This window comes from Oncorhynchus nerka, linkage group LG24, assembly GCF_034236695.1.
Source record: "Oncorhynchus nerka isolate Pitt River linkage group LG24, Oner_Uvic_2.0, whole genome shotgun sequence".
NCBI lineage: Eukaryota > Metazoa > Chordata > Actinopteri > Salmoniformes > Salmonidae > Oncorhynchus > Oncorhynchus nerka.
In genome coordinates, this window is record NC_088419.1 from 53914979 (window position 1) to 53926754 (window position 11776).

General features: G+C 41.5%; 1 protein-coding gene across 1 annotated transcript; it reads right to left on the reverse strand.

Annotated features, from left to right (window-relative positions):
• Positions 1 to 76: 76 nt before the first annotated feature.
• On the reverse strand, positions 77 to 5455 carry LOC115108169 (uncharacterized). Its single transcript, XM_029632215.2, has 5 exons — positions 4924 to 5455; positions 3887 to 3983; positions 1372 to 1525; positions 1088 to 1208; positions 77 to 881 (listed from the first exon to the last, which is right to left on the reverse strand). Exons 1-4 carry the CDS (start codon positions 5245 to 5247, stop codon positions 1094 to 1096), a joined length of 690 nt encoding a protein of 229 aa, XP_029488075.2. The 5' UTR covers positions 5248 to 5455; the 3' UTR covers positions 77 to 881; positions 1088 to 1093.
• Positions 5456 to 11776: the final 6321 nt, after the last annotated feature.

Here is an 11776-nt window from a genome sequence, read left to right on the forward strand (position 1 = left end):
TTCTTATTTTTCCCATTTAAAATATTGGTAGAAGAGTTTAGAAATTAAAGTGACAAATGAATGGCCAGCTCCAAAATAATTGGACAGACTTTATTTTATGAATTCCCCCTCCAGGACAACTTTTGTTTGTAATTTAATACATGGTGCAAATTAATCATATATGAAATATATAAAAAACCAGTACACCAGGCACAAAATATTATCTAGCCAGTGTCTTCTTGATACCCAATCCCGTCGCGCAACTCCTCCACCTCTTAACCCTCCCCATCTCACCATCCCATGTACATAAAACTGTTTATTATAGGGAAGAAGGTAAACTACAACCAAAAAGTAGGAAAGAACTAGTAGGGTAAGAATTTAAAAAATTGTGTGTGGGGGGGTCAAGACAGGACAAACAAGAGACGACCAGACAGTACTTATAAAGTACATTCAAACATTTACACACAAATAAATACAGAGACCTTTAACCTAAACGAAAGTGTGCTTTCTTGAAATATCCCAAAAAATGGGCATTAAAACCCTAAGTATTCAATTAAATTGTAGCCTAGGTAAGGGTACGGTTCAACAATAAAATTTGCCAACATATATAAATGTGAGAGTGGTAAATGCAGCTGAAAACCATTCAAAAGCAACAAATAAGTATAACCCTTTTGTCCAGGACTAAGTTTTACCATTTTTGTTTAACAATTCTTAAAATATAATTGAAAAAGAAACAAAAGAAACTATAATCATTGACCGATTCCCCAATTAGTTTCCTAACAGTGAAAGATGTACAGCAGTGATATCCATATAATATCAAGTCCAGGTCCCTCCTATTGTCCTGGAGAACAGTGTTCCCCTTGAATCGTCTTCGCTGACCCCACTGGCTATGCATTATGTTCCTGGAAACCACGTGTAATTAAAATATTTTATCACATTGAGATATGGATTATAGACAGTTGCAGACAGTGTCTATGAATATCGACTCAAACAAACTACGATTTATTATATGCTTGTTATGATCTTTGATTTATCTGCCACACTGCTTATAAGCCTCCATGGCGTTGAATAATGATGCTTAGTTAGCACCCCGTGCTATTACACTCACATGTTATCAATTGCAGACTGATGCAGAGGACCACGGCCAAGGCAAGAATGCTAGTCTGGGGTGCGGCAACGCCGTCATCCAATAGCTCGGAGGCATGGCCACCGCCCTTTTGCACTTCTGCCTGTAAATATAACCATGGTTCAAGAAACAATATCGACACTCATAAAAGGTAAACCAGCCAGGCTTATTTAGCTGATTCATAACAGTAGTCAATCTGAAGGTGTAAATTCATACCAGCTCGGTGTAAATCTGTACCAGCTCAGTGTCACTGGATTGATACTTACAGCTGCTTCTGTAAATACAGCTTGCTGGACTCGCAGGCCTTGGTCTGGCTCTCGGCTGCTATCCGCTGGCTCTCAGCAGCTGAATGCAAAGCCACACAGGACGCCCACTTGTGAGAGGCCTGTGTCAGGTTCTCGTGAAGTAATTCAATGTGCTCTGAAATCATAATAAGGCCTAAATCAGAACATTGAGTGACAGAAATAAAACATGTAATCTGTGTTTACAACAATACGTTTTGAAATTCAGTGACAGTGACATTTAATGCTAAGGCATACTTTGTGTAGTTAAGGCAGTTTTCGATGTCTTCTTTGATAGACAAAAATAGGACATCCCTAGTTCACATAATGCCTTATTAACTTATAAGGTCATGTCTGGCCCTAGGATTGCTTATCAGTATGAGTGGTGTACTGTACATGGCTCCATGACGTCTCTTAACTATTTTGGGAATTGTCTGGCAGCAAAGGGGTTTCACTCACATTAGCTGTGTTTTTCTAATTTTCCAATGTAGGCAAGACTGCAGCAATAGATGCTAGCTATGCTGTTTGACAGGGCTCTCCTAGGCAGCTAAAATGTTGTAAACGTACTTCTCATTAAGACCCTGTTGAAGGCGGGGTGCCTGATATTTATCAGAACAGGCATCTCCCCTTTCACACAATGTGTCATTTCCATATGGCCTTTACTCAGGAACTTATAATTTCCTTCTGTTGTTCAAAGTCAGGAAATCTACTGTAAAAAAATGTCACAGCTACTGTATTTATTTGCTAGCCCCTTGGTTACTGCTTACTTAGCTCTGGAATACACTTCTTATCTGTAGGGTTTTCAGCATTTAGCGGTTAGCTCACACCTCTTGAGTTTTGTTGTTACAGCCTGAATTTAAAATGGATTAAATGTAGATGTTTCTGTCACTGGCCTACACGCATTAACCTATAATGTCAAATTGGATTTATGTTTTCCGGAATTTTTACTAATTAAAAATTCAAAGCTGAAATGTCTTGAGTCAATAATTATTCAACCCCTTTGTTATGGCAAGCCTGAATAAGTTCAGGAGTAAAAATGTGCTTAACAAGTCATGTCACTCTGTGTGCAATAATAGTGTTTGACATGATTTACCCCACACATACAATTATTTGTCATGTCCCTCAGTCGAGCAGTGCATTTCAAACACATATTCAACCACAAAGACCAGGGAGGTTTTCCAATGCCTCGTATAGAAAGGAACCTATTGGTAGATGAGTTAAAAACATTTTTTTAAAGCAGACATTGAATATCCCTTTGAGCATGGTGAAGTTATTAATTACACTTTGGATGGTGTATCAATACACCCAGTCACTACAAAGATACAGGCGTCCTTCCTAACTCAGTTGCTGGAGCGGAACAAACCACTCAGGGATTTCACCATGAGGGCAAGGGGGACTGTGAAACATTTAGAGTTTAATGGCTGTGATACAAGAAACTGAGGATGGCTCAACAGCATTGTAATTACTCTACAATACTAACCTAATTGACAGAGTGAAAAGAAGGAAGCCTGTACAGAAAAAGAATATTCCAAAACATGCATCCTGTTTGCAACAAGGCACTAAAGTAATACTGCAAAACATGTGGCAAAGCAATTAACTTTTTGTCCTGCTAAAAAGTGCTATGTTTGTGGCAAATCCAATACAACACATTACTGAGTACCACTCTCTGTATTTTCAAGCATAGTGGTGGCTGCATCCTGTTATGGGTATGCTTGTCATCGGCTGTTGTTCCTGAGTGGCCTAGTTACAGTTTTGACTTAAATCGTCTTGAAAATCTATGGCAAGACTTGAAAATGGCTGTCTAGCAATAATCAACAACCAACTTGACAGCGCTTGAAGAATTAAAAAAATAATAATGTGCAAATATTGTACAATCCAGGTGTGCAAAGCTCTTAGAAACTTACTCAGAAAGACTTGCAGATGTAATTGCTGTCAAATGTGATTCTAACATGTACTGACTCAGGGATGTGAATACTTATGTAAGTGAGATATTTCTGTATTTCATTTTTAATACATTTGCAGACATTTTTAAAATCATGTTTTCACTTTGTCATTATGGGGTATTGTGTGTAGATGGGTGGAGACATAATCTATTTAATCAATTTTAAATTCAGGCTGTAACACAACAAAATGTGGAATAAGTCAAGGAGTATGAATACTTTTAATGGCACCGCAGAAGTAGCCTGTGTGACTGCTTTTAAAGAATGGTAAACAGATGGGAGGGCTATTGAAGACATTCCCTCTGCTAGAACTTGCACTTAAATCCTAATTTGTCATCAGTTTCCAACGTTTGTAATCACAGCCTTACATGATGTAAACTCATGTTTGAAGGCGCAATATCCAACCAATGTGTATTTATTTACCGTAGCTAGGGTGGTTTCTATGGTTACAGGGGAAAATGCTGCTAAGAATATCGTGGCTGAGAAAGTGCTCCTTTCATGGTAGCCAATACCAGAGGCAAAAATCCCATACCCTCCCACCGTGACATCAATTTTCCTACCTTGGTTTAGCATGATTTCTGAAGTGAGGTTTGCCTCGATTTCTTTATGCGTCTCGATTTCTTTTTCCAGGACTGTAATGTTTCCACCCAAAATAACCTGCAAGAAAGACAGTGGTGGTCATTGAGTAACTCCTCAGGAATTCCCAGAACTAGTTAATACAACTTCTGTGAACATTGGCACAGTCATCCCGAGGAGTCCCTCCTATCACATATTTGAAATGCTGAGTGAAAGCAGGCTTGTGACAGAACCAGGTTTGGCTATGAGAACAGCCTCTGAAAACATTCCTTTCATCCAGCGTTTTTATGTGAAACAACACCAATGAACACATGTACTCTAATACAGTATCTATGAAGAAAAGAGGTGGAAATAATGATCTCATCAAAGACAACGGTGAAAGATTAAGACCTTTGTGCTTAAAGAACATGGACTGCTGCCGAAATGGCAATATTTTCCCTGCATACTTCTGGTCAAAAGTAGAGCACTATATAGGGAGTAGGGTGCCATTTCAGACACAGACGTGGTGTGCCCTATTTCTGCATTCCCTCTTCTTCCAGGAAGGGTTGATCTTGACCTCCCACCCACTCCCTGGGAAGGACTAGCTGCTTTTAATATTTTGATTGCTGCATTTGCAGAGTATTTGCATAACTGTCCACATTAAATGGATACTGTCTGTCCATTGTGCCTCTGGTTGTTATGTAAAGGCCTAATGTGGATTTTCGGTCTGCCATTTATTTTCACAAGTAATTATTTGGCATGATGATACAGTAACATGTTTTGAAACTGTTACAAACAGTCAAATGGAAATGGTATTAAAAAAACATGAAATCATAGCCATGCCTGTTTAGATTAGGTTTGGATGTCCAATCAATCTAAAATGACACATCGGGTACAACAGAGACGGTAGAAGAAGGAGAGAGGCAGAGGATAACTGGCAGCTTGAGGGATTGAGCAAGTCAGTTGTAACCTCAGGCCTGCGGGAACCAGAGAGGGGAGTAGGAGGGGAGGGAAAGCAAAGCGAGGCAATGCAAACACTCACGTTTTCCTGCCGACAGTCATCCAGGGACACGTTGGTCTGTCCCAGGTGCTCCAGGAGCCTCTCTGTCTCCCTGAGCTGCCGGGTCTGGTTGGCATGGCCCTCCTCCACCATCTCCTCCAGGGCTGCCTTGTTCTTGGCGTACACCACCCTGGCCCCCTCGTGCTTCTCCGTCAGGGTCTGTAGTTCAGCTCGGCACTGGCTGGCACTCTTCATGTCCGGAGAGGTGGCCCACACCACAATGATGATGAGGGAGATTACCGACCACAAGGCCAGGCAGGCGATCACAATGTTGCGGGTGGTCTGCGATGACTTGGAGCTGGCCATGGTGAACAAGAAGGTTGTGGTGGTGGTGCTGATGATGATGATGATTGGAAAAAGTTGATCCGGAGTGTTCCCTGTCCTGCGGGAGGTGTCTGTGTAAAGAGGCAGGAGGTTCCTCTCAGAGTGAGTAACTGACTGAGTCTGTCTAAAGGATGAACCTCCCCTAAAACTCTGCCTCTGCTGGACAGGAAAGGGGTGTGGCCCTGGCTCTCCCCCCTCTGCCCCCCCCTTTCATCCCACTCTGTTCCCTTCATGCCCTGATAGGGGGGGCAGTAATTATAAAGGAAATCACAACATTAGACACGAGAGACAGAGAGAGGAGATATGAGCTGTTCCCACACACACTGCGTCAGCTGCAAGGAACACTATGAGGGGAAATTAAAGCAAAACTCAAAAGTGCCTGGTGTAAAGCTGTGTATTTCCCTGAAAGGGTGTGTGTGTGTTTCTGTTTCCATTTCTCAGTCGCAGAGAGAAACCTGGCAGGACTCCCAACTCCACATAGAGCTGGCCTTGAACGCAGCTTCGCATGGAGAGTTCAGTCACACAGCCTGTTTTGGTTCTTCAGCTATGTCTTATTATAACACTTTCACAAGAGCCTGAGTGAAGTGGCTGAGGCAGCGACTCAGTGTTTCCTGAGCTCATTCCAGCAGGGCCCTAAGAGAATCCATGGCACACAGACACACCCCAAACAACTCAGGCAACCCAGTTGCTATGCTCTTAGAAAAAAGGATTTAGGATAACCCTTTTTGATTCCAGAGAAAACACTTTTTGTTTCCACAAAGAACCCTCCTACATGGAACCTTAAAGAGTTCTATATAGAGTCAAAAATGGTTCCTCAAACGGTTCTATGGGGACAGCCGAAGAACCATTTTAGGTTCTAGATAGACTAGGGGGGGGGGGGGGAAGGTGCTGTCTGCCCCCTTCATCAACAAATTAAGACATAAAACTGAACTCTGCTCCTGTTTGAGAATGTAATCTGTATACCCGTAATAGATAAGGATGTAGTTGGATGCATTTTGGTTGTATGTATTATTTTCCTCTGTCACAATCTAAACTGACACCAATGTTATGCCTTTGTCATGCATGTTTGATTTCATTATATTGAATTCCTCTGATCAAATACCCACCCAAGTTCCAGATGAAACATTCCACAGTAGTCTGAGAAAGGAATGACTCACTTTGCTTTTTCAGCTACCCTCCTATGTGACAATAAAAAATAAAAAGGGCCTGGAAAGCACAACTTCCTCACTCTTTGTCCTCATGAACCTCTTTGCCAAAACATCCAAAAATGGTAAGGAAAATTAAGAGGATGTGGAAATGAGATGGCTCTTGGTTGGATACTGAGTGAACAAAACATTAGGATCACCTTCCTAATATTTATTTGCACCCCCTCTCCCGTTTGCCCTCAGAACAGCCTTAATTCGTAAGGGCAGGGACTCGACAAGGTGTCGAAAGCATTCCACAGAGATGCTGGCCATGTTGACTCCAATGCTTCCCACAGTTGTGTCAAGTTGGCTGGATGTCCTTTGGGTGGTGGACCATTCTTGATACACACGGAGAGTGGAAAACCAAGCAGCATTGCAGTTCAAAGGCACAAATCTTTTTTTTGCCCATTCACCCTCTGAATGGCACACAGACAATACATGTCTCAATTGTCTCAATGTTTAATAATCCTTCTTTAACCTGTAACCTCCCCTTCATCTACACTAATTGAATGGGAGCATAGCTTTCTCCCGGTCAGTCTATTTCATGGAAAGAGGTGTTCCTAATGTTTTCTACACCTCAGGTATATAGTATATTACAACACTTCAGGAACTGGCCCGTAGTAAGTTGAGTGAAACGCAAAATACCTTCAAAAATTGGAAGTATTTAGGTATTGGTACAAATTAAGGAAACAGGTTTCAAGCAAGTTTTTATAAATGTTCTAGAATTCAGGGGCATATTTTCAATTTATCAAACAAGAATGTGCCTTGTAAGTTGGCATATGCATTACTAGTCAAAAGTTTGGATCCACCAATTCATTCAAGGGTTTTTCTTTGTTTTTACTATTTTCTACATTGTAGAATACTAGTGAAGACATCAAAACTATGAAATAACACGTGGAATCATGTAGTAACCAACAAAGTGTTAAACAAATCAAAATGTATTTGAGATTCTTCAAAGTAGCCACCCTTTGCTTTGATGACAGCTTTGCACACTCTTGACATTCTTTCAACCAGCTTCAAATGGTTGCACCTGGAATTAATTTAAATTAACAGGTGTGCCTTGTTAAAAGTTAATTTGTGGAATTTATTTCCTTCTTAATGCGTTTGAGCCAATCATTTGTGTTGTGACAAGTTAGGGGTGATAGCCCTATTTGGTAAAAGACCAAGTCCATATTATGGTAAGAACAGCTCCAATAAGGAAAGAAAAAAGACAGTCCATCATTACTTTAATACATGTCATACAGTCAGTCAATGCGGAAAATCTTTGAAAGTTTCTTCAAGTGCAGTCGCAAAAAACATCAATCACTAGGATGAAACCGGCGCTCTGTCACAGCCTGATCTGTTTCATCTGTCTTTGTGCTTGTCTCCACCCCCCTCCAGGTGTCTTCAATCTTCCCCGTTATTCCCCAGTGTATTTATACCTGTGTTCTCTGTTTGTCTGTTGCCGTTTTGTTTTGTGAAATCTACCAGCGTTTTGCCCCTTGCTCCTGGCTGTTCTAGTTCCGGTTTTCTAGTTTTTCCCTGATTTGACCATTCTGCCTGCCCTGAGCCTGCCTGCCGTTCTGTACCTTGCCACACCACACTGGATTATTGAACCCTGCCTGCTCTGACCCTGAGACTGCCTACTGTTCTGGACCTTTTGGACCCTATCTGGATTACTGACCTCTGCCTGCCCTTGGCCTGTCGTTTTGCCTGTACAAGTAATAAACTTTTGTTTCTTCCGCATTGTCTGCATCTGGGTCTTACCTGAAACGTGATACTCTCATGAGGACCGCCACAGGAATTGAAGAGCCAGAGTTACCCCTGCCGCAAAGGATACATTCGAGTTAACTGCATCTCAGATTGCAGCCCAAATAAATGCTTCACAGAGTTCAAGTAACAGACCGGTCTCAACATCAAATGTTCAGAGGAGAATCAGGCCTTCATGGTCGAATTGCTGAAACCACTACTAAAGGACACCAATAAGAAGAAGAGACTTGATTGAGCCCAAAACCACGAGCAATGGACATTAGACCAGTGGAAATCTGTCCTTTGGTCTGATGAGTCCAAATATGAGATTTTTGGTTCCAACCGCCGTGTCTTTGTGAGAAGCAGAGTAGGTGAACAGATGATCTTCGGGGTGGGGTTCCCACCGTCAAGCATGGAGGAGGTGTGATGTTGTGGGGGTGCTTTGCTGGTGACCCTGTCTGTGATTTATTTAGAATTCAAGGCACACTTAACCAGCATGGCTACCACAGCATTCTGCAGCGATACGCCTTCCCACCTGGTTTGCGCTCAGTGGGACTATCATTTGTTTTTTCAACAGGACAATGACCCAAAACACACCTCCAGGATGTGTAAGGGCTATTTGACCAAGAAAGAGAGTGATGGAGTGCTGCATCAGATGACCTGGCCTCCACAATCACCCGACCTCAACCCAATTGAGATGGTTTGGGATGAGTTGGACCGCAGAGTGAAGGAAAAGCAGCCAACTAGTGCTCAGCATATGTGGAACTCCTTCAAGACTGTTGGAAAATCTTTCCTCTTGAAGCTGGTTGAGAGAATGCCAAGAGTGTGCAAATCTATAATGAAGGCAAAGGGTGACTACTTTGAAGAATGTAAAATATAAAATGTATTTTGATTTGTTTAACACTTTTAAAAAAACAATTACTGCATGATTCCAAATGTTAATTCATAGTTGATGTCTTTACTATTATTCTACAATGTAGAAAATAGTGAAAATGAAGAAAAACCCTTGAATGAGTAGGTGTGTCTCAACTTTTGAATGGTACTGTAGCTGGAAAGATAGTTGATGGTGTGTCACAACAAGATACAGTATATGACAATGAATGGAGGACCAACAGACTGGTAGGCTTCATGGGTATCTGGTTCATACAGCACTAAAATTAACTCCCAAATAATTTTTGCATTATAAAATACACACTGCTTGAATGTCCCCTTTAGTGACCAAGTACTTTGTCATGTTCTTGAAACTGTTTGGCTTAACAAAATAATTATGGGATATATCTGTCTCTATTTTTGGCCAGGTGATTGACCGGAGTGTATGAGGAGAACAGAGGTTGGCCCAAACACAAAGAGAGGAGCTGCCAAGCCAGTGCTGTCAGTCACCAAAGTGCATCTGGCAGCAAGCGAGATGAATGTCCACACTATTGAGCACTATTAGAAATTGATCGGTTAAGGGCTTTGTAACACCACTTCAGGATCAGGCAGACACAGGAAGGGAAATCTTAATGCTACAGCATACAATGACATTCTAGACGATTCTGTGCTTCCATCTTTGTGGCAACCGTTTGGGGAAGGCTCTTTCCTGTTTCAGCATGACAATGCCCCTGTGGACAATGTGAGGTCCATACAGAAATGGTTTGTTAAGGTCGGTGTGGAAGAATTTCACTGGCCTGCACAGAGGCCTGAACCCAACCCCATCGAACATCTTTGGGATGAATTAGAATGCTGACTGCAAGCCAGGCCTAATCGCCCAACATCAGTGTCCGACCTCACTAATGCTCTTGTGGCTGAATGGAAGCAAGTGGAAGCAATGTTCCAAAATCTAGTGGAAAGCTTTTCCAGAAGAGTGGAGGCTGTTCTAGCAGCAAAGAGGGGACCAAGTCTATATTAATGCCCTGATTTTGGAATTAGATGTTTAACAAGCAGGTCACCATACACTTTTGGTCATGTGGTGTAGCTAGCGGGAGAGAAGGGGGAGGTCGGAAGCATTCTATCCTATTGATTAGTCAAATGTACAGGAGAATTTTCAAAAAGAGCAATACAGAATGTCAAAGTTTTACTGTCATGTTGACATTTTGTGTCACAAGGACATTTTTGAAGTCTATCGATTAAAGAATCAATTCAATGAAGTCACTACTAAGCTGTATGTATTATTTTCCTCTGAGTCACAATCTAAACTAGACCCTATGGCTTTGTCATACATTTTTGATTTCATTATATTGAATTCCTATTTTCATATTGGAGATATGAGTTATGCGTTGGTAGGGTGGTGTTGTTTGCATTTCACCCATGGAGCTCTTGCCTTCCAGCGACGTCATTTGAAAGAGGCCCCAAAATAATATAGTCCCACACTGTTTTGGGGCAGAGTGCTTTTTGTGTTTTTCCCTTCAAGGACAGGGAACCACACCGCAATACACAGTAGATCTCTGTTATGTGTCACCTGTCCTTGAAGGGACATAGTAATGGTGTCTAAGAGAAGTCAAAGCTAAGTTGTAATATGAAATGTTACCATTACTGCTTGTCATGCTGTAGTATAGGCCATTAAACACAGGCAATATACATGGCAACAGAAAGCAGGTTACAGTTCATATTTGAAAAATGAGACTGAGATGTGTTATGTTGTAGAGTAGAGAAGTAGCATGAAGACACAATACTATCTTCAACAAATGTAACTTGAATGGGCAGTTCATACAGCAGCAGCAGCGCGTACTCTCCTCTTGACCAGCCACTTCTTTTCAGTGTTATGGTGATATACTGCCATCTAGCGATTTAAACTTCAAGGAAGCATTTGCAAGCCAAATTGAATCCAATAGGACACTTGTACTAAGTTTTAGCTCTATTTTCTTTTTTGCTGGGGTATAATCTGGGGAAAGAGTGCTATATGAGACTGGCCAACAACTGAAAACACTATACAGATGTAGGATCTTATTTTGAGCCATTTTTGCTACAGCAGGGAAATAATCTTGCAGCAACACAAAATGTAAATTATTACGTGGACTCTAATGAATAGGCATCTTCGTAGGGGTTGATACATTTTTCGTGAAGGCAAATTGAGTCTGACATTTCAAAGTGGAGATGACATACTTTTAGAAGCTTTTTTAAACCTCATACACTACAAGTTTGCACTTCCTGCTGTGCAGGAAAATAAATTCTCAGCAACAAAACAGTGATCAAATGAAGATCCTATATCTGTAGGATCAGCTAGTATAGAGTGGTGGAGTCTTTAGTTTGATGCAAAGCAACCACTTAACATATGAATGAAACTTAGGTTTTTCACCTATCCCCATGTAATCAGAACAATCACAATGATGTGTGTCACACCCTGATCTGTTTCACCTGTCTTTGTGCTTGTCTCCAACCCCCTCCAGGTGTCGCCCAGCTTCCCCATTATCCCCGGTGCATTTATACCTGTATTCTCTGTTGATCTGTTGCCAGTTCGTCTTGTCTCGTCAAGCCTACCAGCGTTTTTCCCCGTACTCCTGTTTTTTATTTTTTATTATTGAATCCAAGACATACAATATACTCGGGGTGAAGCCCCTCAACAACTACACCAAACCAGGAAGTCATCCAACAGACTCCCATTCAGAGCGACACACAGAAGT